General features: G+C 45.7%; 1 protein-coding gene and 1 long non-coding RNA gene across 5 annotated transcripts in view; one reads left to right on the top strand and one right to left on the bottom strand.

Annotated features, from left to right (window-relative positions):
• MYRIP (myosin VIIA and Rab interacting protein) overlaps window positions 1-27,833 on the bottom strand; it is a 227,019-nt gene that overhangs the window by 13,517 nt on the left and 185,669 nt on the right. For 2 of the 3 annotated variants that reach the window (XM_070776111.1, XM_070776112.1), the window contains exon 12: window positions 7,094-7,288. The exons of the other annotated variant lie outside the window; for it this stretch is intronic. In XM_070776111.1, the coding sequence (XP_070632212.1) occupies window positions 7,094-7,288 (195 nt within the window). The remainder of the gene's footprint in view (window positions 1-7,093; window positions 7,289-27,833) is intronic. 3 annotated transcript variants of the gene reach the window in all.
• LOC139178576 (uncharacterized) overlaps window positions 1-27,833 on the top strand; it is a 65,756-nt gene that overhangs the window by 28,410 nt on the left and 9,513 nt on the right. The window contains exons 3-4 of one of the 2 annotated variants that reach the window (XR_011562939.1): window positions 21,072-21,172; window positions 22,620-22,741. This is a non-coding gene — a long non-coding RNA (uncharacterized lncRNA). Of the gene's footprint in view, window positions 1-21,071; window positions 21,173-22,619; window positions 22,742-27,833 lie in introns of those variants that run through there. The other variant, XR_011562940.1, reaches the window with a different exon arrangement.

Here is a 27,833-nt window from a genome sequence, read left to right as displayed (position 1 = left end):
GGTCAGTTCCTTGGCATGATTCATACATCTGTGTGAAAACTGGCAATCTGACAAAGCTTTTCAGTGTGGAACAAAAGCAGGCGCAGGTGTGATGAAAGCAAATTTGACCGTGCATTACCAGACAGGACTAGCTGGGCTGTGGGAGCTTCCAGCGGCGACCGCCACGTCTGGCATCACGCCGGGTGATTCATCGCTCACGCCGGGGTCATACATCGCATGTCTGCTGGCCATCGCCCTATTGCAGTTTGCCCTTAGTGTTATATTTCCTTATCACAGGCGAGTATTAGAGAACTTCTGTTTCTAAAGATCTTCACAGTTTAATACAGCCATATGTTCTTCATCTTCAAAATAAGAAAAACTTTTTTTTTGTCCGATGAAGAAAATGATGAATATTTCAAAGCTATTTGAGGGGAGAAAAAGCTGTGAGGTTGAAAAATTTATCTTCAGAAAGGGAGAAAAATTGCAGACAGAGAAAGAGGAAAGAAGAGTAGGAGAAGAGGAAGAGGAGGAGGAGGGAGGGGGGGAGGGGAGAAAAGATTAGAGAGATGGCCATGACAGTTTGAGTTTGGATATTATATTTTTGGTAGCCACACCCAAAATGATGAATTTATTTTGATATGATCATTTAAAACATAAACTGAGAGCTTTTCACAATGAACCAAAATTTGTAATTATGATTTAAATAAAATGAATAATTTAAGTGTGTCAGTGGTTAAACATGACATAAGATCTCATAACCTTGATATTTCCAGAAATATGGAAAACTAAATGTCGTCATACCCTATGGCCATATCAACTCAATAGCATCTTGTTCTCTCGCCAGCATAGTCATCCACCAACATTCCTTATTTTCTCTGCCAAGACAAAGCAGTATGAAATCGCTCCAAGTCCTCAGCAAGGCCAGAATGTTCATCTTTTACTCTGTGTTCCCTGAAAGCATGCTTTCCCAGCACTAGCGGGGCGGGGAGGTTCAGAGGTTTGGCACTGACACCCATTCCACAGGAACTTACAAGCACCCAAAGGATTAGAGGAGGGTGATGATGGTCATGACAGGTATTTATTGAGCCAGAGGGCTGGTGCCAGATTTCATGCCTTTAGCCACCCTGCCCTATGACGGTGTGCTCAGTCGTGTCCAGCTCTTTGGGACCCCAAGAACTGGAACCCACCAGGCTCCTCTGTCCCTGGGATTTCCCAGGCAAGGATACTGGAGTGGGTTGCCATTTCCTCCTCTAGGGGATCTTCCCAACCCAGGGATCGATCCCCCGTTTCCCACATCTCCTGCATTGCAGGTGGATTCTTTACTGCTGTACCACCGGGGAAGCCCAATCTATGATTACCATGACACTTAATCTCAATTGGAATGTTATGACGATTTATAGTTCAAACTTCGGCATAAAGGTACTAGAGTCACTGTGGTTACAGATGGACGTGATACTGGCTCTGTGGCCAGGCTGAAATAACAAAAATTAACATGCTATATAATGAAAATGTTATTCTAGTCTTAAAAATAACCCATTTGAAAACTGTCAACTTGGTATTGCTTGCTTAATTACGGTGCACTTTTGGCAAGAAATATGGTTACCACATCTGAGCAATCTACGTCCCCTCCAAACTCTAGTTACTGATGCCTGTGACCCCACTGCTTGGCTCCTGGTTCAACAAGCCTTTCTTAAACTGTTCAATGGATGAGAATAAGTGTTTCATTAAGGAAGGACATTATGGTCAAAGCCCCTAGGATACAGAATATTAAACAGATTTCTTATTGTAGAACTTCTCAGAGTCTTTAATGTGCTAACATGTATCTCAATTTTCCTAGAAAGAGTTTATGGGTTTCTCAAGCCTGTTTGATTTTAGAGCATCTCGTTGGACTTGGCTTCCATGAAATACACGTCAAGGGACTAAGGTTAGACAGCAGCAGATAGGATTTCTTTTCTTGTCTCTGAGAGCAAAGAGCTATGATCACTTCCAGAAGTTCTACCTCACCTGTGCTGTGGGGGCTGTTCAAAGGCTTTGAGAAGGAAGGTCAACCTCCTCTGCCTGGTCTTAGATTGTGGGTCAGAGGTGGGTGCCCCCGTGGCTGTCCCACTGTGCCTGCTACCACTAACTGCATACTACAGAGTACTTGGCATCGCCGAAAGTTTTAGGGCAGAAGTAAAAAACTAAGGTCATGGCACCCAGTCCCATCACTTCATGGCAAATAGATGGGGAAACAATGGAAACAATGACAGACTATTTTCTTGGGCTCCAAAATCACTGCAGATGGTGACTGCAGCCATGAAATTAAAAGATGGGTGCTCCTTGGAAGAAAAGCTATGGCCAACCTAGACAGCATATTAAAAAGCAGAGACATTACTTTGTCAACAAAGGTCCATCTCGTCAAGGCTATGGTTTTTCCAGTAGTCATGTATGGATGTGAGAGTTGGACCATAAAGAAAGCTGAGCACCAAAGAATTGATGCTTTTGAACTGTGGTGTTGGAGAAGACTCTTGAGAGTCCTTTGGACAGCCGGGAGATCAAGCCAGTCAATCCTAAAGGAAATCAACCCTGAATGCTGAATAGTCACTAGAAGGACTGAGGCTGAAGCTGAAGCTCCAATACTTTGGCCATCTGATGCAAAGAACTGACTTCATTGGGAAAGACCCTGATTCTGGGAAAGATTGAAGGCAGGAGGAGAAGGGACAACAGAAGATGAGATGGTTGGATGGCATCACCGACTCAATGGACATGAGTTTGAGCAAGCTCTGGGAGTTGCTGATGGACAAGGAAGTCTGGCATGCTGCAGTCCATGGGGTCACAGAGAGTCCGACATGACTGAGTGACTGAACTGAACTGAAAAGGACGTTGAGACTGTTCCTCCACTGGCTCTGTGGCTGGGAATTATGGGGTACCCCCGATGGTCTCTTTCAGAAGATCTTTAGATGGGGGTGTAATGGTGAGGGAGCCCACTCATGCTGCCCCCTCACAACCCTGCATAATCCCACAAGGTGGCCATGGTGGGTTCCCCCATTCACACTACAGGTTTTAGAATGGTTAAGCTGGTTATTCTCTGTTGATCCCTAGATCCATTTTCCATTCTTCTCTGCTCTGTTCTGTTCTCTGCGAGGCTGACCGATACAAACTTTACCATCAAGGATCCCTTGCTGGCAGGGATGGGTTTCGCCAATGAGAAGATCAAAGGCAGGAGGAGAAAGAAGTTGGAGCCTCCCCCCATCCCCTTTCCTTCCTGGATTACATGGCAGCAGCTCCCACTAGGGGATGCTCTTCCAGGCTCCAGCTCTCCCTGGGCTATAATGGCCTGGGGGTGGTGGCTACTTCCTCCCTCTCCTACTCTCTGGGCACTGCAGCATCCCTTAACCTTGCCCAGACCTGAGCCAATACTCTTTTCCTGAAACTCTCCTCTCCCAGCCAGACCCCTACAGGTACAGTAGGACCCTGTGCTTCAGAGGTCCCTAGGCATTTAATCCGAGAAACTGAGTCTCCACTGTGTGTGTGCAGGGAAGGCTGAGGTTCCTCCCACCTTTAGGTGAGACAGAGCTGACTTTACAACCAGGCAGCAGGTCAGAAGTGTCAAAGTTAAGAGACAAAGGAGATTCTCAAATCCCCTGTTTGTTGTTGTTCAGTCGTGTCCAGCTCTTTGCAGCTTCACAGACTGAAGCACGCCAGGCTCCCCTGTCTTTCACCACCTCCTGGAGTTTGCTCAGATTCATGTCCATTGAGTTGGTGATGCCAGCTAACCATCTCATCCTTTGCCACCCCCGTCTCCTTTTGTCTTCAATCTTTCCCAGCATCAGGGTCTTTTCCAATGAACCCGTGCCCCCCTTTCCCCAATTAAGTGGATTAACAAGGCAGTTCATGAAACAGATTTGACATGTGGATGTGACATATTTCATTTTATGTAGCTCTGAAATCTTCCTAAGTCTACATAAAGGCGGACATTCTCTTGCAAATCTTCTCTTTTATCTGAGTCTTGGTCTGCAGAAGCCAGTGTTCAGAAAGCAGACTAAGTGTTGCCATTTCTATTTCTGCTTGTCCCTGGGCTCCTTGGCACAAAGGAGAAAGGCAGCAGAGGAATGAGAGCAGGAGCGCTCTTTAGAACACAGACAGACACAAGCCCTGGTTTAATTAAATCAGCTGCACCCAGAGGCCAGTTTAAGAATCAGCTCTGCCCTTCTCCTGCTGCTCAACTGAATTCCATCCTGGAAACAGCAGAGCAAGCGACCTTCCCACGGCTCTGTGATCTGGGGAACTGAAGAGATAAAGAAAAAAATCATCCCTTCCATGACTCAAAGACCCACAGAATTCAAAGGAACACAGATGTAATAATCTCTTTAGAGGTGAAATTTGAAAAGCTGGACGGGGTAGGGAAGGAGGTGGAAGTAGGCAGTTAACTCTTTGTGAACAAGAGAGGCATCTTAGAGGGTCCGTACAGGGAGCAGGGAGCTGTAACTCCCAGCCTTCCACTGTTGGCCTTTCTGACATCCTGAATCAGTGGCTAAGAGGATGAGTTTCGGACTCAAAGTGTTAACGCACCCACGAAAAGAAACATGATGTACAATAAAAGGATCTTACATATGAAAACTCTGCCAAGGCCATTGTATTTTTCAATACACTCCTTAGAGGAAAAGAAAAAGGCATGCTGTCTTTGCTTTCAATGTGCCATGGGGACTGGCTGTTGTTGTTTAAATCTGGATTATTTCATGCATTGTAAGTTTTTTGACACCATACTTTGTAAAAAGAAAATTCATCCCTTCCTGGTTAACCACATCTGTAATCTTTTCAACTCTGTGTGTGCAGGATTAGGGCTACTTGAGGACTAACAGCACCTGAAAGTTACAGGCATGTTTAAAGAACAGAGACCTGCACGTTAGGAGTAAAACAGTGCTTTTAAAAAATGTACCATATTCATCTGATGTAATCATGTATTGGGCTTCCCAGGTGGTGCTAGTGGTAGAGACCATGGGAGAGGCCCATGCAGGAAACATAAGGGCCTCAGGTTTGGTCCCTGGGTTGGGAAGATCCCCTGGAGAAGGGCTTGGCAACCCACTCCAGTATTCTTGCCTGGAGAATCCCATGCATAGAGGAGCCTGGCAGACTACAGTCTATAGGGCGCCAAGAGTTGGACATGATTGAAATGACTGAGCACACACGCACGCATGCAACCATGCATCAGATAAACATCTCTGGGGCACCTCCTCTGTGTCAGGCTCAGGACCAAGGGCGAGGGCTATCGATAGGAAAGGCAGCAGGTCCGGTTCTGTGGGAATTTATATATCTGGTTTCCAACGTGGGCATGATCGTGCCATAGTCTTCTCTCACGCCCCCGCTAAGATTTGACAATGTCTGGAGACACTTTCGACTGTCAAATCTGGGAGGGTGCAGCTTCCAGCATTGAATGGGCAGAGACCATTGGATGCCGCCAAACATCCTGTCCTACAAAGTACAGGACAGGCCCCACAACAAAGGATTATCTGATGCAGAGTGTCATTGGTGCTGATCTAATGGGAGATATATGAGTGAACCGAAAGCGACATGAAGTGAGGCAGACACACGTGTAGGTTTTATGGGAATCCAAAGGGAGAGAGTCTTCCACTTTTCAAGCAAAACTAATCTGTTTGTTTGTTTTTTTTTAACTTTGAGTCATTTAGATTTGTTGTTTCAACTTCCGGCAAAAAAAAAAAAATCTTTCTAATAACATTTCCTGGTTTCTGAGAATGCCATTCATTAGAGCATCTCCAAATTAGGGTTGATTCTGCTGGAGGAAAGATAGAATCACCTGACTGGCTCTGCTAGTGGGACTATGCCAACTGTGATGGTAATGATGACCTGAGTGGTCACGTCCAGATTTCTCTGTGTCATCCCTGGCTGCGATGCGTTGTTGGAAAATTCTCACTGAATCTTCAGTGAGGTCTTAAAAGTGACTGTACATATGTGTATGTAAGAATCTATTTCTTTCTTTCCTCACTAGTTGGAAGGACAGAAAAATCCATTACAAGCAGACCTATCTGTGAAGCACGGCAGACCAGTTGCAGTAACCTACCACTCCAGTACTCTTGCCTGGAAAATCCCATGGACAGAGGAGCCTGGTAGGCTGCAGTCCATGGGGTCGCAAAGAGTCGGACATGACTGAGCAACTTCACTTTCACTTTTCACTTTCATGCATTGGAGAAGGAAATGGCAACCCACTCCAGTGTTCTTGCCTGGAGAATCCCAGGGACGGGGGAGCCTGGTGGGCTGCCGTCTATGGGGTCGCACAGAGTCAGACACGACTGAAGCGACTTAGCAGCAGCAGCAGCAGCAAGCTCTGTTGGCAACCACTCTTACTCTCTGTAGTGGCACTGGCAACATTCCACATGGATCCCCACGGATCTCTTATATAATTTCTGCTCACTGCCCTCCCCACTCCCAAGCTGGGGTGTGCTTTTGGTTCTAATAACCCAAACCTCTGCAGAAGACTACCTTTGAGCTACTGTAGACACTTTGAAAGTGAAAGTGTTTGTCACTCAGTCGTGTCCTACTCTTTGGGACCCTTTGGACCGTAGCCCGCCAGGCTCCGCTGTCCATGGGATTCTCCAGGCAAGAGTACTGGAGTGGGTTGCCATGCCCTCCTCCAGGGGATCTTCCTTACTCAGGGATTGAACCTGGGTCTCCCGCATTGCAGGAAGATTCTTCACTGTCCGAGTCACCAGGGAAGCAGACACTTTGCCTGCATGCAGAGAGACTGAGGTGCCTGCTGGCTGTAGGAAGGGCTGGTTTCTTTGCCTCCGGTCAGGACAACTCTGAGATGCAACTCACACTCCCGGGAGTTGCCTGCAGCTTTGGGCTTACTCTCTAAGGTCATAGCTTTGCTTGACTTCTTCCCTCTCCCTAATCTCTTATAAATAAGTCTTCCCTGGGAGCACTTCCCTAATAAATCAGTTGCATAGGAATCCTCATCTTGGAGTCTGCTTCTGGGGAACCCAGTCTAAGACCCTTCTGAGAATATACATGCTACGGCAGTGGTGTGTTTGTGTCCTCGGCCTCTGTGATGAGTTACATCATCAGCTCCTCCTTCACGTATGTGTGCCCTAAGCAGAGCACATCCACATTGTCTTACATTTTCCTCCAGGGAAGTCAGCTGCTCATCCAGTCTCGCTTGGTCTGTCCCAAGAGGAAATGTCCCCTTCTCTCTATCAGGAGGGACAGGCGGGAACTCCCAGGGCCCTGCAGACTCAGCGATCAACTCCTCCGTGGCGTTGATGACTTTCAGGACTTCTGTGGAGATGTTGCAGAGAGAAACAGCAGAATACTTCTGTTTGGTCCAATAACAGAAGGGGACAGAAGACAAGAACAACATTAACAATGACATGGAAATTCTACATCATCATGGTGCTCATCATGAGACTGATTCTGTCATAACACACACAAACATCAATGTGCTGAAGGAATGAGAATCTCTAAAATATCTATCCAGTCTGAGGGGACTGAGAGGAGGCCTGATGAACTACTGTGGCTCACAGCGAATTATTTCAGATTCTTAGGGAGAGAGGAAGAGGAGCCCAGGGGGAAGTTACTAGGTCCTTTGCCCACTGCTGATAGTTTCATATTCATCACCTCGTTTTCTGGATAATATTCTTTCCTCAGCAGACCTGCAGCCACAGACTCTGTCAAACTACATTCATGATGTGGTCCAATGGGTCGCTTTCTGGACGGTGAGTGAGGAGGCCTGGGCTCTAGATCTGGCTGTAATTTCACCCAGACATGGGACCTTGGTCAGGCTACTTCCCATTTCTGGAACTCAGTTTTGTCATCTGTTCATTGAGAGGATCGGAAAGAGTTTCTCTGCAGCCACTTGGTAGCCACTGTGTTGTTAGCTCACTCACATCCATCCTCAAGCCCATTCCTCCTTGCCTTCCTTCACCACTGAGGCTGAACAAGAAATACACTCCATTTCCCAGCCTCCCCTGGAGCCAGGGGCAGTCATGTGACATGGTTCTGCCCAGTGAGCCTGCAGGGAAAGCCCACTGGGGTTTCTAGCAAAGCTTTTGTTTTCCTAATCAGGTGAACAGATGCAGATGCTCTCCTGCTCCTGCCTTGATCATAGGTGTGCAGTTAGGAGGTCAACATGAGTGAGGATGATATGAAAATGCTGAGTCAGGTGGATCAAAAAGACTGAAAGAGCCTGGCCCACATAGACCCTGGATCAGCTGTACTGCTGCGACTCTCCCTGCCTCTGAAAATGCATGAGAAAAATAATTCCCTGCCTGTTGGAACCCTTGTGGGCCAGATTTTCCATTATTTATGGTTGAACACATTTCTGACCGACACAATTCACTTCCAGTTTTTGTATTCGTGACTCAAAGTTATAATCAGTCCAGATCTGGGCCAAGGTCTTTGATGGAGTGGACGTGCTTCAGCCACAAAGAATCATCTGCATCTTTGAGTTCATCTGAACATTTAGCACCAAGAAATAAGAAGGAGATCAATGTTGCTTGGCAGTAATGGTATCCATCTATAATCAATTTTACTTAGCCCATCACAGGGTTTGCAAACTGGAAATTCAAACACTGCCCATTTGCAGGAAAGCCTGGAATTTTAATGCCTTTGGTACCTCTCAAGGTATCTATCTGATTCATATCAGATCACATCAGTTGCTCAGTCGTGTCCGACTCTTTGCGACCCCATGAATCACAGCACGCCAGGCCTCCCTGTCCATCACCAACTCCCGGAGTTCACTGAGACTCACGTCCATCGAGTCAGTGATGCCATCCGGCCATCTCATCCTCTGTCGTCCCCTTCTCCTCCTGCCCACAATCCCTCCCAGCATCAGAGTCTTTTCCAATGAGTCAACTCTTTGCATGAGGTGGCCAAAATACTGGAGTTTCAGCTTTAGCATCAGTCCTTCCAAAGAAATCCCAGGGCTGGTCTCCTTCAGAATGGACAGGCTGGATCTCCTTGCAGTCCAAGGGACTCTCAAGAGTCTTCTCCAACACCACAGTTCAAAAGCATCAATTCTTCAGTGCTCAGCCTTCTTCACAGTCCAACTCTCACATTCATACATGACCACAGGAAAAACCATAGCCTTGACTAGACGAACCTTTGTTGGCAAAGTAATGTCTCTGCTTTTGAATATGCTATCTAGGTTGGTCATAACTTTCCTTCCAAGGAGTAAGCGTCTTTTAATTTCATGGCTGCAGTCACCATCTGTAGTGATTTTGGAGCCCAGAAAAATAAAGTCTGACACTGTTTCCACTGTTTCCCCATCTATTTCCCATGAAGTGATGGGACTGGATGCCATGATCTTCGTTTTCTGAATGTTGAGCTTTAAGCCAACTTTTTCACTCTCCACTTTCACTTTCATCAAGAGGCTTTTTAGTTCCTCTTCACTTTCTGCCATAAGGGTGCTGTCATCTGCATATCTGAGGTTATTGATATTTCTCCCAGCAATCTTGATTCCAGCTTGTGTTTCTTCCAGTCCAGCGTTTCTCATAATGTACTCTGCATATAAGTTAAATAAACAGGGTGACAATATACAGCCTTGACGAACTCCTTTTCCTATTTGGAACCAATCTGTTGTTCCATGTCCAGTTCTAACTGTTGCTTCCTGACCTGCACACAAATTTATCAAGAGTTTTGCCAAGAAAATGCACTGGTCATAACAAACACCCTCTTGCAACAACACAAGAGAAGACTCTATACATGGACATCACCAGATGGTCAACACCGAAATCAGATTGATTATATTCCTTGCAGCCAAAGATGGAGAAGCTCTATACAGTCAACAAAAACAAGACCAGGAGCTGACTGTGGCTCAGACCATGAACTCCTTATTGCCAAATTCAGACTTAAATTGAATAAATTAAGGAAAACCACTAGACCATTCAGGTATGACCAAATCAAATCCCTTATGATTATACAGTGGAAGTGAGAAATAGATTTAAGGGACTAGATCTGATAGATAGAGTGCCTGATGAACTATGGAATGAGGTTCGTGACATTGTACAGGAGACAGGGATCAAGACCATCCCCATGGAAAAGAAATGCAAAAAAGCAAAATGGCTGTCTGGGGAGGCCTTACAAATAGCTGTGAAAAGAAGAGAAGCAAAAAGCAAAGGAGAAAAGGAAAGATATAAACATCTGAATGCAGAGTTCCAAAGAATAGCAAGAAGAGATAAGAAAGCCTTCCTCAGCAATCAATGCAAAGAAATAGAGGAAAACAACAGAATGGGAAAGACTAGGGATCTCTTCAAGAAAATCAGAGATACCAAAGGAACATTTCATGCAAAGATGGGCTCGATAAAGGACAGAAATGGTATGGACCTAACAGAAGCAGAAGATATTAAGAAGAGATGGCAAGAATACACAGAAGAACTGTACAAAAAAGATCTTCACGACCCAGATAATCATGATGGTGTGATCACTGACCTAGAGCCAGACATCCTGGAATGTGAAGTCAAGTGGGCCTTAGAAAGCATCACTATGAACAAAGCTAGTGGAGGTGATGGAATTTCAGTTGAGCTATTCCAAATCCTGAAAGATGATGCTGTGAAAGTGCTGCACTCAATATGCCAGCAAATTTGGAAAACTCAGCAGTGGCCACAGGACTGGAAAAGGTCAGTTTTCATTCCAATCCCAAAGAAAGGCAATGCCAAAGAATGCTCAAACTACTGCACAATTGCACTCATCTCTCACACGCTAGTAAAGTAATGCTCAAAATTCTCCAAGCCAGGCTTCAGCAATATGTGAACCGTGAACTTCCTGATGTTCAAGCTGGTTTTAGAAAAGGCAGAGGAAGCAGAGACAAAATTGCCAACATCCACTGGATCATGGAAAAAGCAAGAGAGTTCCGGAAAAACATCTATTTCTGCTTTATTGACTATGTCAAAGCCTTTGAGTGGATCACAATAAACTGGAAAATTCTGAAAGAGATGGGAATACCAGACCACCTGATCTGCCTCTTGAGAAATCTGATTCATATAATCTAATATATATAACCAAATATTCATGATAGCTCTGGGTTGATCTTGCAAAGCTTCTTTGTCCAAGTAAATTCTACTACAGGTTTTATCTCACTAAAGGAGGTTTTCAGTGGCCCTGCAACTTCACTAGGAAATCAAAGTGTCTAAGTGACAAGTCTGGCTGAGTTCACAGTCTAGAAGCTGGCTCTGGGCTCTGGCACGTGGTCTCATACTAGAGTCTCACCCTGGCATCTATCAGTCATCCTAGGGTTAAGGCACATGTGCTCAGAGGGCCGCTCTCCAGTCAGTCTGTTCTATAATAGCTGCTTGACTCATCCAAGAGTTATGCTTCTTTTGGTTCAAGGGACTTCATCACATACCAAAAAACCAGTCGGAGTTATCAGAAAAATGAGAGGGAGGGAAGGCAATGCATATCTGCCAGACGAAGGGTAGTGGAGACCAAGCCAACCTTTCACCTTAGGAAAAACATGCAGAGGCTGTACTCTATTATCCAGAATCCTGTAACTCAATGTTTTAGAGATGACCTGGACTCAAAATGTTTTGGCATGAAGTAACCACCATTGTTTGCTGAAGTCCATTTTAGAAAAGGCAACACTGTACATATGAAAACACACTTGTTACCCTTCTCTTAATAGATAAGGTTTGCATTTACAAAGTTTGCCCTTTATTTGGTAGAAGAAGTGCCTCTGTACATCTTTTGAGAAGAAAGACGGTAACTAAGGGATTCAGAAAAAAAGGTTAGATGGTAGCATGACAGAAGGGCAAGTATGAACATTAACACACACCTCCCATTGGTCCAGGGTCATTAAAGGGCCAAGCACCTAAATGGGAAGGACATAAGAGGTGCTTAAACAGTTATCTGCATCTTGACGCCCACAGAATACACAATATCAAAGTAATGAGCTGGACATCAGTGTTGCTTGGTAGGCATTTTTCCTTTCCATCCATAAATAGCCTTGTTTATTCAAGCATAGGAGTTGCCAGCTGGAAGCCAAATAGTGCCTAGAGGCATGTGGGTTTTTTTTTTTTTTCCCCTGACAAGAATGCTTTCTGTGAGATAAGCACCTCCCAGTTCTCTGCAGTCCCTGCCACTAATTCGTCTACATCTTTTATTGGGGGTTGGTGATGTGCTGACTCTACCCCAGGTGCTGGGAAGAAGCAGTGAACAGTGGGTAAAGTCCCTGCTCTCATGGCGTGCCTTCAGTTCCACCCAGGTGACTTGACATGGTGACATACTTTCCTGACCCCCTGAAAGTATTTGCATTTGTCATTAATTGAGAGTGAGCAGTCACTGGCAGCTGGTCTGTGGAGAGCACCAGAGTTTCGCTCACCAGGTCTGTGGTCCCATTCAGAAGGCAACCAGCCTCCAGCTGGGGAAGGGACTGAAAGAAAAAAACTACATGGAAACTGGACAAGATCACTCTGGTTGGTTGGTGTCCCAGTTCAGCTCTCTACTGGGAAACACAAACTGGAACCCATGGGCACTTGGAGGGAATTTATCCCATCTCTAGGAAATCGGATGTTTGCCTGTTCTGCAGGAGTGTTCCTGACTTGCTTGGACATGAGCACAGGAGTGGACAGGGCAACTACTGGGAGTGAAGATAAGTGGGATTTAATTAGCTGTGTGATAGGAGCAGGGCACCCAACCTCCCCATTCCTTAGTTAACTCACTAGCCCAAGAAGAGATTAGATTTGTCACAAGGCTCACACTGTCTTGTTATGTAAATGTCCTGTTCCCTGCCCAGTCTAGATTTAAAAGTCGAAAAGCACCGTCTACAATTGTGTGAAATAAAGCTATATTTAGCGCCGGACAGGGTTTTGTTCAGATGAAAAAGCTGGTGAGGATTCAGAGGTGCTGGCAGGGAGCCCTGTATGGGGGAGAAATGAAAATCTAAAGCAGCCTTCCTGCTTTATTGCTTACAGCCCCAGAGACACGAGCTGAATGGCACAAACAAAGCATGATCCCAGAGCCAGAGAGGGCTTTCTACGATGGCATCTGACATTACTCCGCACTTTCATTGTAAGATGGATCAAATGTGACAGGTCCATGGTATCAGATAAGGGAGAGGTGAAAGTGTGGAGAAAATCAGCTGACAGAACAGGGGCCACTGCAGAACAGGAAGGCTGGACGCAAAGACACTCACGGCCAAGGGCCCCACAGATGACAGAATGAAAACGGCCAGTGCGCGGAAGTAGTAACCAAATTTAACCTTCTAGCAATCAAAGAAACACAAACAACAAATTGACTAAGTGCCAGGTAGATGCACAATTCCTTTTCAAAATGCTCAGGGTAGCCGATACTGCTTTTCCAGGGTGGAACAGGGGCTTTCAGGTGTTGACCTGGAAGATATGTATTTCTTGTGATGCACCGACACACCCCAGTCTCTTGACCACATGTGGTCACCACTGAGAGCCTGGCTGTCCACCTCTAGGGTCTGGTTTGTGTCACAGCCCTTTGTGGGACACTGAATCCATAATATCAACTTCACAATCACCAGACTGTAACAAATAGACCATGCTTGGGGTACAGAAGGTGATGAGAAACCTCCCCTGTTTCCTCCATCACTCACCAGTGAGACAATGAAACAAGTGTCCATCTCAACAAAGAGGCAGCTTTCCTGCTTGACCGTAACCAACAACAGGACCAGTTCAGACCTTTAAGGAGGTGATGTACCACTCTGAGGCGGGAGCCTGACCCAATGGCCATGTCAATGGACTGGAGGAAGAAGACCATGTCAGGATTCAGTTATAAATCCCACCTGGATCTTTTCTCTTCTCTCTGAGGACCACAGTGCAGAGCAGACTCTGCCTTTACTTTTTGTCTCACTACCCACAAACTTATTTTTGCCTTTCCATACTGTTCATGGGGTCCTCAAGGCAAGAATATAGAAGTAGTTCGCCATTCCGCTTCTCCAGTGGACTATCTTTTGTCAGAGAAGACTCTTGGAGTGCAAGGGGAGCAAACCACTCAATCCTAAAGGAAATCAACCCTGAATATTCACTGGAAGGACTGATGCTGAAGCTCATGCCCTTTTTCTTCCTATAAAAACATGTTTTTAGGAACAAATTCTCCCTCCTTTTACTCTTCCTTATAAACTGTTTTCCAAAGACTCGCAGCATGTAAAGTGTCACCAGGCGGAGATTCTGAGTCTTTAGAATTCAAAAGAAGAAAATATCTCCATCCTAAACACTAGATATCCCTGCTTATTTGCAACCCTTGCAAATTCTCCTAAGAATGTTCCAGTGTCATCATTCATCTCAAAGCTTTGTGTTGGACAAAGAACTACAAACTCATTCCAAGCTGGAATAAGCATGCATGCTCCTTGCCAGAGTGGCTCAAGCTTGTGAACATGTGGGCAGGCTCCTTAGGTGCCTGGCTTAATAGGAAGAGAATAGGGTGGAATGTCGGAGGGCTGATCCCAGGACCAGCTCCACCCTTGGGTGTGTGCATGCACATGTGTCTGCCAGTCTCAGCTGCGCCAAATCAGATCCAGTGTCTGGCTGTGTGGTGAACTGGGATTGTGACAAAGACCCAGGCCATCTATTCATGTGACCTGACATAAGCCTTGACATAACAGCTTAATACAATGTGGGGAAAAAAAGCTTTGAGGATTAAATGATATGTTCAGATTTCTGGGGCAGAAGAGGGAATTTCCTAGTTCCACCTCAGGGATGGTTCCAACACCTATAATAAGCCCTAAACATGTAGAAGCTGAAGGGGCATTGATATTAGGGTTTTTGTGAGATTTCAGTTCAGTTCAGTTCAGTCGCTCAGTCATGTCCGACTCTTTGCAACCCCATGAATTGCAGCACACCAGGCCTCCCTGTCCATCACCAACTCCCGGAGTTCACTCAAACTCATGTCCATCGAGTCGATGATGCCATCCAGCCATCTCATCCTCTGTCGTCCAATTTTCCTCCTGCCCCCAATCCCTCCCAGCATCAGAGTCTTTTCCAATGAGTCAACTCTTTGCACGAGGTGGCCAAAGTACTAGAGTTTCAGCTTTAGCATCATTCCTTCCAAAGAACACCCAGGACTGATGTCCTTTAGAATGGACTGGTTGGATCTCCTTGCAGTCCAAGGGACTCTCAAGAGTCTTCTCCAACACCACAGTTCAAAAGCATCAATTCTTCAGCGCTCAGCCTTCTTCACAGTCCTACTCTCATATCCATACATGACCACTGGAAAAACCATAGCCTTGACTAGACGAACCTTTGTTGGCAAAGTAATGTCTCTGCTTTTGAATATGCTATCTAGGTTGGTCATAACTTTCCTTCCAAGGAGTAAGCGTCTTTTAATTTCATGGCTGCAATCACCATCTGCAGTGATTTTGGAGCCCAGAAAAATAAAGTCTGACACTGTTTCCACTGTTCCCCATCTATTTCCCATGAAGTGATGGGACCAGATGCCATGATCTTAGTTTTCTGAATGTTGAGCTTTAAGCCAACTTTTTCACTCTCCTCTTTCACTTTCATCAAGAGGCTTTTGAGTTCCTCTTCACTTTCTGCCATAAGGGTGGTGTCTTCTGCATATCTGAGGTTATTGATATTTCTACCAGCAATCTTGATTCCAGCTTCTGTTTCTTCCAGTCCAGCGTTTCTCACGATGTACTCTGCATATAAGTCAAATAAGCACAGTGACAATATATAGCCTTGACGTAATCCTTTTCCTATTTGGAACCAGTCTGTTTTTCCATGTCCAGTTCTAACTGTTGCTTCCTGACCTGCATATAGGTTTCTCAAGAGGCAGGGATTTAGAAGCGGGCAAAATGCTTTGATGTCCATGGATCCATGACACATCAACAAGCTCTTGCAACGGGCCTCCTTTACCCATTGGGCTCAGCAGGTATGGCACCTAGGGCCCATCATTCTTTTAGGGGGCCCATGAAAATGTCTTAACTTCTTTGAAAATCGGAAGGAAAAATGAGTTCTTAGGTCTCGGCACGTGTCTTAAATACATTTTGTTGTTGTTCAGTTGCTCAGTCATGTCTGATTCTTTGTGACCTCATGGTGACTGCAGCATGCCAGGCTTCCCTGCCCTTCACATCTCCCGGACTTTGCCCAAACTCATATCCATTGAGTCGGTGATGCCATCCAACCATCTCATCCTCTGTAGTCCCCTTCTCTTCCTGCCTTCAATCTTGCCCAGCATCAGGGTCTTTTCCAGTGAAGTCAGTTCTTTGCATCAGGTGGCCAAAGTATTGGAGCGTCAGCTTCATCATCAGTCCTTCCAAGGAATATTCAGGGTTGATTTCTTTTAGGATTGACTCGTTTGATCTCCTTGCTGCCCAAGGGACTCTCAAGAGTTTTCTCCAACACCACAGTTCAAAGGCATCAACTCTTCAATGCTAAGTGTTTTTTATTGTCCAGCTCTCACATCTGTACATGACTACTGGAAAAACTATAGCTTTGACTAGATGGACCTTTGTTGGCAAAGCAATGTCTCTGCTTTTTAATATGCTATCTAGGTTTGTCATAACTTTCCTTTTCTTCTGAGCTTTTCTTCTGAGGAGCAAGCGTCTTTTAATTTCATGGCTGCAATCACCATCTGCAGTGATTTTGGAGCCCCAGAAAATAAAGTCTGACACTGTTTCCATTGTTTTCCCATCTATTTTCCATGAAGTGATGGGACTGGATGCCATGATCTTCATTTTTTGAATGTTGAGTTTTAAGTCAGCTTTTTCACTCTCTTCTTTCACCTTCATCAAGAGGCTCTTTAATTCCTCTTTGCTTTCTGCCATAAGGGTGGTGTCATCTACATATCTGAGGTCATTAATATTTCTCCTGGCAATACTGATTCCAGCTTGTGATTCATCCAGGCCAGCATACATAATACATAGTATTGATCTTTATACCAACATAGTTGTAAAATATGGTTTTCAATGTTTTTTTGTGGAGGAAAGTGTTCACAAACGCAGAAGTGCTCAGGCCCACAGAAGTCATCCGCTGGCCCTGGTCCTGCTGATCTGGAGCCTCTGTGGAGGTGTCTAGCAGGGCCGGTTCCTGGGGTGGATGTGGGCAGCAACAGCCTGGTGAAGGCCCTGAGCAGGTGGGCCCCTAGAGGAGGATCATGAACACTTGGGAGACCCTCGCCCTAGATTCCCCCACATAATGGAGAGAGATAGTGGGAATGAGTGGGTGCGCTGGTCTTGTGGTTTCCTAGTGGAGATGGATCCTAAGGTGACCTCCTCACTGTGCACACACCAGACCATGAGGCTTAGGAAATTCAGGTTACACTGTATGACTTTGGGGATATAATCTTGCTGAGGCTCAGCTGTGAAATGGAGATAACACCATCCAGCTCAAGGGGTTTTTGAGAAGATGGAATCAGTCAGAACACAGAGCTGTCCACGTCTACTCAAACCTCTCCCACCTGCCCTGCTGGCTCAAGGTGGGCACGTTACCAGTAAAGGCAAGTGGCTTAGACACCTTTTATTATGTACTGTGTTCTTGAAACAACTTTCCTTGATTACTTGTTTTCTTTTTTTCAGTACTTTTAAACATGCTTTATTTGTGTGTTTTAGCTGTGCTGGGTCTTCGCTGGTGCGCGGGCTTTCTCCAGTTGCGACCAGTGGGGGCTGCTCTCTGGTTGCAGTGTGCTGGCTTCCCGTTGTGCTGGCTTCTCTTGCTGTGGCTCCCAGGCTCGAGAGCACAGGCTCAGTGGTTGTGGCACACAGGCTTAGTTGCCCTGCAGCACGTGGGATCTTCCCAACCAGGCATCAAACCAGTGCCTCCTGCATTAGCAGCAGATTCTTAACCACTGGACCACCACAGAAACCTTTACTTGGTGTTTCGAAAAAATGCTTTTTAAAACTGTTTTTTAACCAAAAAAAAGTTACACTTTGCTGCTGTTTCCCAATTTTTTTCTCTTGCTAAGTAAGAATATTTCTTTAAAAAGCTACCATGAAGTGACTTAGCAGCAGCAACAGCATGCTGTACTATTGTCTGCCCTCATCATAATTTCATAAAGAAGAGATACCTTAACACCCCAAAGTGGAAGACGTAATATCAGAATACAGAACAGTCTGTCCTAAGAAGCAACAGGAGGCAACCTGCCACTGACACACACATGTGCATAGGACCCTTTATTTCCTGGTAGTGAGCACACTGAACCATGTATGCTGACAGGCAAGAAAAAACAGGCACGTCATTGCCTAGCTAGGCAACTGAACAAGCCAGGCACTCAAACATCATCTGCTGTTTCCTATCATCACTAATTTAATTCCAGCCTTCAGGAGGCATCTGCTTTCTGCCAGGCACTGCCCTGGGCCCAGCAGGGGATGCAGAGTGAGTAAGCATGGCCCCTGTCCTCAGAGGGCAGAGACAGGATAAGGGTAGGAAGACCCCCAGCAAACAGCAGGAGATAAGTCCTACTCTACCCTGGGAGCTACAGGCTGAGACCTGTAGAGAGACAAGCAGGTTCCGTTAGCATGTGACTTTGGAGTGTGTCTGGAAGCACAAGAAGGATGAGCAGGATACTTCCGGCTGAAGGGAGTAAAGACATCGGCCTTGGAGATGAGGCGGCATGACGCGCACGGGGAATGGCACTGTAGTCCAGGGTGTGCAGAGGATGACAGATGGGAAAAGAGAGGGCGGCCTGGGTCCCACAGCACCCTGAAGGCCAGGCTCAGGGGTCTGCATCTTGAACAGCTGGTGATTCGGCGCTATCTCAGGTTTCCACTGCTGTTATCCAGAGCTGGCATTTTTTGTTGTTTAGTTGCTCAGTCGTGTCCGACTCGGTGACCCCATGGACTGCAGCATGCCAGGCTTCCCTGTCCTTCACCGTCTCCTGGAGTTTACTCAAACTCATCCGTTGAGTCGGTGATGCCATCCAACCATCTTGTCCTCTGTCATCCCCTTCTCCTCCTGCCTTCTATCTTTCCCAGCATCAGGGCCTTTTCCAATGAGTCAGCTCTTTGCATCAGAACTGAAGAACGAAGAGCTGTCATTTACTCAGTGCTTACTGCGTGCCAGGATCTGAGAGCCTCATTTAATCTAGGAACCTCCCTATAATGTAGGAATTATGACTACTCTATCTTACAGGTAAGGAACTGTGCTTAGAGAGGTGATGTGGTTTGCCCTGAAGGAGCCAAGACCCACACCCAGGTCTGCCCCATTTCAAAGCCTAGGTTCTTAACATGCCAGCTTGAGAGGCTGAGGCTTTAGGAAGGAAATTCTGACTGCTAAAGGAAGGACAGACTTAGGGCCTGGGAGAATCAGAGGCAGAGATGAGTGTAGGTCATGATTGGTGCAGCTTGACTCCCAGGTCGCAAGGGCTGAGGTGGGGCAGCTGCAGTGGGGACAAATGGATGAAAGGTACACTGTTCTGGCAGGAGAACGGGAAGAATGCTGTGGCCATGGAGCGAACAGGGAGAGGGCAAGATGCTGCTGTGCGTTCCAGCTGAGGGATCTGGAAAAAACTCATGCCATTCAAGGAGATTTAAACATCGAGGGAGAGAAAATCTCATTAGATTTTTGAAATAAGGAAAAAAACATAAGATTCCAAAGCTCCTTTCTCACAGTCCAGGAGACAGAGTGATTGCCAAATGTCAAACTGGAATAACCCCCAAATCACTGATTCAGTCTATATTTTGAATCTAGCTATTTTTCTCTCTGCCTGTAGGGCATGCGGGATCCTGGTTCCCTGGCCACGGATCAGACCCACAGCCCCTACATTGGAAGTGTAGAGTCTTAACCACTGGACCACCAGGGAAGTCCCTGAATCCAGTAATTCTGATGTCAAGGCTTCTGTGCAGGTTTTGGGGTAGGGGAACAATCTTCGTAGTTGGCTTTATTTAAAAACAAGAACAGGGTACACAGGCGGGGCTCTCCAGTTTTCCTTTCAGCCCTGTGACAAATGGATGTTCTTTAAGGGGCGAGCAGGGGACTGTGGACATCCCAAGTAACAGAAAAAACTTTAACAGAACCTTCTAAAGACATGTTGGCTCCCATGAAGGAATTACAGGCAGAGGAGAAAAGTCTTCAGTGTTCAAGTTGCGTAAAATGCATACAGGACCTCAACTTCTCTCCTGGGATATCTTGCTCCTGAGAAAGCCCTTTGAGGCGAAGCGAGAAGGAAGGAAGGATTTCTTCCTTCCTTCCAGCTCAGCATTAATGTATGTCCCCGCTGTGCTGGGTCTGACCGGCACTGGTTGTCTGACCGGCACAGATTGTTCAAGGTTTCATGTAACCCTCACAACAACCTTACATGGAGACTGTTTTCATCCCATCTCAAGAGAGGAAGAAACCGTGGCTCAGGGAAGAAGACGCATGGCTGGGACTGGAGCCCAGAGACTCTGGTCTCTGAAGCCCACGCTCCTTCCCACCAGCCACACCACCTCCTCCACCAGCACAATTCCCGGGACGTAACATACTGCAGAAAGTGATGGAAGAACAGAATCTAACTGAATAATCAAATCCATGAACAACAGAGAAAAGGGCCTGTAGCCTCCACCAAGTGACACCAATCAGAATGAGCTTGTCGATTTGTATGTGCTGTGTGCTAAGTTGCTTCAGTCTTGTCCAACTCTTTGCGACCCTATTGTAGCCCACCAGGCTCCTCCATCCATGGGATTCTCCAGGCAAGAATACTGGAGTGGGTTGTCATGCCTTCCTCCAGGGGATCTTCCTGACCCAGGGATCGAACCTGAGTCTCTTATGTCTCCTGCATTGGCAGACAGGTTCTTTACCACTAGCACCATCAGGAAAAAAGTGAAAGTGAAAGTCGCTCAGTGGTGTCTGACTCTTTGCGACCCCATGGACTATACAGTCCGTGGAATTTCTCCAGGCCAGAATACTGGAGTGGGTACCCTTTCCCTTCTCCAGGGATCTTCCCAATCCAGGGATCAGACCCAGGTCTCCCACACTGCAGGCAGATTCTTTACCAGCTGAGCCACAAGGGAAGCCCATGTTGATCTGTACACCAATGAGCAAGCCACACACCAAAACCTGAGATCTCCCGAGGGACCAGCTCCTGTTCTGAGCCTTGCTGAGCCTACCTGAGGTGGAGCCACCAGGGCAACCAGAGTGAATGAGAATGTGGTGTCTGAGGAAACCTGCTGCAAATGTGATCCAGACTTCCCAGCCTGCTCATTACTGTTCTGTCCCACATCACAGGTGCTGCCTTGGCTCTATGAAATGCTCCTATCAAACCACCAGAGCAAGCAAGGAAATTTGTCCAAATGCCCTGATTTCATGTATTTTTTTCTTCCTCAAAGGTAAGAAAAGAAACTCCATATGTCATCCTAAATAGATGACAGAAATCTGTTAGAAAAATTCAGTGCAAATATGTTTCAGTTCTCATGAAACATAAGGCGCTCCAGCGATGTCTCTACCACCCGTCAAAATACATTCTCCATGAACAGACTCATGTCCCCAGAGAGTGACTTGATGTAAGAAGGTGGCACAGAATTGTGGAAAGAAATTGGAGCATGGACCTAATAAATTAGCATGTGTAATAAACTGCGACATGAAATGTAACAGAGATTAGAGAATGGACCTCTGGGGATGTTTGGGTTCTGAAATCATCTAGATTTTGATGATCAAAGTTATACGTTAAAAAAATAAGATTATTTTTGATGGTGATGATTGAAATGAATTTTAAAAGTCTGCTATTTGCACATTTAGTTTAGTTATGGAGTTAAACCCACTGGTCTGTATGTCTCTCTGAGGTCATTTTCTCTCCCTTCCTGGGTGGAGTCCCCGTAGTCTGATGTAGGCACCTGAGCGTGGCTGCTCCAGGACCTGGTAACGATGAGAGAGGAAGGGAACGCTGGGGCCACTGCCTGTGACCAAACCTGCCCGGGCAAGTCTTCAGCAGGCAGGACTCCCTCCCTGACCATGGTACTCATGGTCGTCGATCTCTTTTGCTTTTTGCACTCTGGCTGTTCAGAAAATCAGTTCCTGATACTCACTGGAAACACTTCCCCATGGCTGTCGGTAAACAGGGTTCTGCGAGGGCACGTGCTTGGCTCTGAAATAGCCTAGTGACACAGGAAACCACCTTCCACATTCACTTGGAAAGGAGGTGCACCTGGCAACCAAGGCGATCTTCATAAATATAGGATCCTCCTGCTGAAATCTTTCCAGGTTCCTCCCGTCTCACACAGAACAGAAGCCGATGTTCTCTGCACGGCCCACATGGCTGGCTTGCTCTGGCTCCTCATCTCTCTCTCCATGGCTATGTTGCCCCAGCCACTCTACATCTTTAGGCGGTTCCTTGAACTTGTCAAGGTCATTTCCACCTTAAGGCCTTGCATGTATTTTCCTGGAAAGCCCTTCCTTTAGATCTTTGCCTGACGTTTTTCTTCTTGTCCTTTGGGTTTCAGTGGAAAGCACAGTCGGTCAGAAAAGTCAGGACCATCCAGGACATGTCCTCCTCCCAGCTGCATCCATGACTCTCCTGCTGAATCTTTTCTTGGGCACTGGTAACTGTGCACACCTTCCACTGCGTGTGTTTACACACTTCTCAGCTGTCACCCCTCAACAGCAGGGAAATCCCACCAGAGCAGAGCAGGGACCTTTCCTCGCCAGTCCCTACTGTATTATTCTAGCTCTTAGAATAGTTCAACAATTATTTGTTGAACAAATGGTAAATGAATAAGGATTCAAACTCTAGAACTTGTGCTACCACTTCTCACAGGAAGTTGGCATCTTTTCTGTTAGTGTCTCCTGTACCTAATGCTGGGCCTGCCAACCAGGGATGGCCATTAATTCCTTCGTTTGGGTGAACACTAAGGACCTTCCTCTCCGGCCGCATCACTCCCTCCCAAAGAACAAGTACACGTATGTCTCAACACATTTCTTAAAAATTGATCTCTGCCTGACCAGGGGTAAGAGGTGGGTGGGTGGTAAGTATGAGATAAATCATGAGTTAAATTAAGAATATTCTAGACCATACTTCTGAACTATTTCATTGCATCCTTTACTAATACCTCATAAGTTTAATTACTCTGTCTTTAAAACAATGTACTATCTTAATAGGTCCTCTTTATTTTTCTAAAAATTTCTAGATTATTCTTTATTTTATCAGACGATTTTTTTAATCCTTTTGAAAAGTTAAAAAACTTCTGGTTCAGATTTTTATTTGAATTACACTAAATGTCTATCCTCATTTTGGAAGAATTCTTCTTTGCATGGTCCTTCCTACCAGCAAACTGGTAGGTTTCTTAGAGATTTGCAGTTTTCTTGTTAAGTTTTAACTTCACATTTTTTTTTTCCTATTATGGATGGATTGTTGTTTAGTTGCTAAGTCGTGTCCAACTCTTTTGTGACCCCACAGGCTGTGGCCCTCCAGGCTCCTCTGTCCAGGAGAATTTCCAAGCAAGAATACTGGAGTGGGTTGCCATTTCCTTCTCCAGGGGATCTTTCCGACTCAGGGATCAAATCTATGTCTCCTGCATTGGCAGGCGGATTCTTTACCACTGAGCCACCAGGGAATTTCTGTTTTATGTCCCCACCCCTCCAATCTGGTTTGAGATTCATATCTGTAAATCTTGGTTATGAAATGGGGAGTTCTCATGGAAACCCCGGAACCCCTTGAGCTGTACTGGGTATTGTGCTGAATGAGCTGGATTCGTGAATAGACCTGCTCCTACTAGACCTTTTCTTTGAATAGGATGAATTTTTATTTTGCATTCATTTGCATCAAATTTGCTATATTCTATTTTTTTTAATTGAAGTTGATTTACAATGTTGTGTGAGTTTCAGGTATACAGCACAGTGCTTCAGTTAAACATAACTATCTATCCTTTCTCGGGTTCTTCTTCATTGTAGGTTATTACAAGATATTGGATATAGGTCCTTGTGCTATACTGTAGGTCTGAATTGTTTATCTGTTTTATATTTAGAGCACAGAGTTGCTGTTTTCTTTTACATGTTCTTTGTAACTCCGGTAAATGTTTTTGATCTCTGATTTTACCCTGGGGATCCTTTATATTTCTCCACACATTTTTCTCCCATTCTATGCAATAGCTATTTCAAACCCTGTCCACAATCCTGACAATCCAATTTCACCATCCCCTCACTTTCAGAAGGCAAACTTGCCTTCTAGTTCAGGGGGCTAGAGATGTAACCAACAGGACCCTATGGGGAATTCCCAGGACAGACTCTCCCATGTCCTCGGCCTGCCTCTTGTTTATAGAAAGACTTTACCTTCCTAAGCCAAACCTGAGTTCTAAAGAGTAAATTTAATACATTTAGAAGTGAGAAAATGCAGAAACAAAGAAAAACAGTCAAGTGAGACAAAATAATAGTTTAGCCATTAAACAAAGTCAAAGACCTTTAGTTCCTCTCAAGGGCTATAGATACGTTTCTGAGCCATGTCCTTTGAGCTGTTTGCAGACACCAAAACCCCCATCAGGTGGACCATGTTTACTGCATGCTGACCACCATCATGAAGGCCCCAGACAGGACGGAATCAGAGGGTCGATGATGTTGATTCCCGATTACCTCACCACCAACCAATCAGAAGAATGTATACAAGCCGATCACGCACCCTGCAACCCTCTCCCTCACCCTGTCTTTAAGAACCTTTCCCTGAAAGCCATCGGGGAGTTCCCACCTTTTGAGCATTAGCCATCCCCACTCTTGCTTAGCGCCCTGCAATAAACTTTCCTTCACAACCCAGTGTCAGTGCGTTGGCTTTACTGTGCACTTTGCTTCAGTAAGTGGGGCAAGGGGTTCGGGGAGGCTTAGAACACAAAACAAATTTTGTTCATCTTCCTAAAAATCAAATTTACCCACTTACTTATATCTGGACCATTCTGTCTTTGCTGTTCCATTGTTGACACCCCACCTGTTTTCTGGACCTCATCCTCTCCATTTTCCCAAAACTCCCTATTGTTGGACACTTAGGTTGTTTCAAGGTTTTCCTAATATAAAAGTATAACACTTAATGATCTGCATTGTGATATACCCTTGGCTGCTTGTCTAGTTATTCCTCAGGATAAATGATCGAAAGTATATTTGCTGGGTCAAAGGGTATGCACACTTGGATTGCTTTGAGTCACCAAGTCACCCATGCTAATATGTGCTACTTTGTGTATGTTAGACTGCCTGGTCCTCTGAACTCTTACCAACATAAATTATTGTCCTTTTTAACCATTAATTTGTTAGGCAAGTGGCATTTCATTATTTCAATTTGCATTTTTATTGCTTGTCTGAACAAATGCTAAACTTTGCCCTGTTCATGGCTGTCTTCCCATTGCCTCAGTGTGCTTCTGCTGAATGGAAAAAAAATGAATGAATGTACAAAACATATGCCAAGTATGGGCTGGGTGTTGCATTGAATACAGTTGAGATACAATGAAAATTGAATATTTTTTCATATGCTTATTGGTCATTCACCTTATTCTTTTTTGTTTTTGGTCAACTGTCTGCTTATGTAGACTGCCCTTTTATCTACTAGCATTATGAGAATATTAATTCTCAAGGGCTTAGCTCATCTTTTGCCTAGAGAGGAAGATGTTCTGCTGAAGTCCTCATGATCCAGGAGAGAACCCCGAACTCTCTTCCCAACCTCAAAGGCCCCTCCCCCACACATGGAGGACAAGAGTGTGGGGATGAGGGATGCCCGTGACAACACGGTGAGGTGGGACCTCACCTGTTCAAGTGCTGTGGATAAGAGCTGTAGCTCTAAGTGGTGAAGTTTCTATTTTTCCCTACAGCCAGTTGTTTAATAGAATCTTAGAAAAGAAGTGTTGATTCCTCAACAGGCATAAGGCCTCCTGAGATCAGGACAGCTTGAAAGATACAAGTTAGGATTGAACCTTATATTCAAATTAGCACCAACCGCAGACAGAGACACGCTTCTCAAATCACGCTACCTCGAGTGAGAGACACTGAATCCTCATGTGGATGGTGAGCCGTTTTACAAGGGTGAGACACGTGCGGACAGGACTTGACTTTATGTGACAGCAACACGTGTTTCACAGCACGTTACGCTGCAGAGACCTACAGCTCTGGGCTTTCTCGGACAACAGTCAATCTGTCTGCTTGACCATTGACCAGGACTGTGTTTCTATGTGACTTGATACTAATTAATGAGGAGTGGCTGTGAGAAAATGTACAGATTTGCCTCTTATTTGCAGAGAAAGGCACTTACTACTTTTTGCTCAGTACTTTGTTGAGAACTATTTCATGAAACTGTGGATAGGGGAGATACCTGCTGGTCTGTGACTCCCTTGTGAAAATAAAACACAATGATTCAGTTACCTGTGATAATTAATAAACAAAGACATTTAAATAATGCCTTTAAGACATCACGTGTACGGATTTGACTATAATGCAAGAATTCACTAATCTGGGTCTTCAACAAACACTCATTTTCCAAAAGATTGACACACAGGACATCTTCTGTCATATAAATAGTGTAATAAATGACGCTTATTTCAGGAAACAAAAATGTATTTAATTCATGACACGTCTAGAGCCATGACTCTTTGGAGCCAGAAAGGACCTTGGGGGTCTCTGCTGTAAGCCTGGGAGATAAGGGGTTTGTGGGAGATCCAGCCCCTACAGGTAGCCTCCAAACTTTGGCCAGGAGTTCCTGGTCCTTCTTTGCATCCTGCCCTCAGGAACGCAGCACCTACATATCTAGAGGCAGATGGCTCTAGGAAGCACTTTAGCCAGCCCTTTCTCCCATAACCATTGGCACAGTCACCTGCCTAGTGGTGGAGGAGAAGCAAAGGCTCATTTCGGGGCTTGAAGGATCCCAAGGTATGGAAGGTTGACCACTGAGGTTCAATGGAACCAAGATGGCTTCAGTTAAAAATATAACCCTCTAGGAGTTCAGGTTTCTGGACTAGCCCCAAGCTTTACAAGCTGGTTCTTCAGGTAGTTAAAACTCAAATGGCAGTGATCATCCTTAACTCACCCAGCCAAAGTGAATCAGCTGTAGGGACCAGTTCTGTCTACAGCCAAGGGCTGACTCCCGTCCAGAAAAAGCCTATTTCTAAAATGGTTCTTCTGCTGCTGGACAAGACTGTGAAGCCCTAATTTCTACATGGGTTGTCATACTAAGGACACTGACCTGCCGCTGATGTCCCTGTGTTGATGGGAATATGCACATTATTCTGCTATGGACCCCAGATTGCAGAATCCACGGTAGAGGCAGGAGGGATGTGAAGTCTGGATGAGGCTCTGTCTGTATGAGGGATCCTCCAGGTCAGGCAGAGGCTGCTAACAGTCAGCTAGGCTTTTAGATTTCCCCACTGCTCAGTCACAAACACTGCAGTGAGTGTTTGTGATCTGGGACTCCATGTGTTCTCTGGTTTGGTTACTGCCTCAGTCTGGTTTCCCCAAAAGCAGACCCCAAAACATGGCTTCGAGTGCTTGGAGTTTATTTGAGAAGTGGTCCCAGGAACCAGTGGAGGAGTGGAGAAGAGAGGCAGGGAAGGGAAGACAGCCTGCTTGAGCCGGTCCTCACTGCAGGTGCCCAGAGCAAGATCTACTGGGCATCAGTGGGCAGCATACATCCCAAGGTCATTGCCCCAGCACAGGCAAAGGAGCTGGAGGATTTATACTCTATCAGTCACTGGATAGGGCTCTTTTCAGGGAGGGGAGCACTGCCTAGACTGTGCTTCTAGACCAGTGTCTAGAGTCTAGACACTCCCGGCCTACCTTCTGCACAGGAAGGGGCGCTCCTGCTGTGTCAGGGACCCCGGGCAGGTGGACCTTGGGCCAGTGTGCAGCAGCACAGTAAAGAGATAAGGCGAGCATCAACAGTTTCTGGAACAGTCTCTTTAGCCCAGACCCACTCCCCAACCAAGGTGTGTGTGTGTCTGCGTGTGTGCACTGCACAGACTGGTTGTGGTCATATTACAAGGGCAGTCATATTCACTCTGGTCCTGAAGGTGGGGACCTGGGAGGTTCTGATGC

This window comes from Bos indicus, chromosome 22 (assembly GCF_029378745.1).
Source record: "Bos indicus isolate NIAB-ARS_2022 breed Sahiwal x Tharparkar chromosome 22, NIAB-ARS_B.indTharparkar_mat_pri_1.0, whole genome shotgun sequence".
Taxonomy (NCBI): domain Eukaryota; kingdom Metazoa; phylum Chordata; class Mammalia; order Artiodactyla; family Bovidae; genus Bos; species Bos indicus.
Note: the sequence above shows the minus strand (reverse complement) of the source record. Positions and strands in the feature narration are given on the sequence as shown.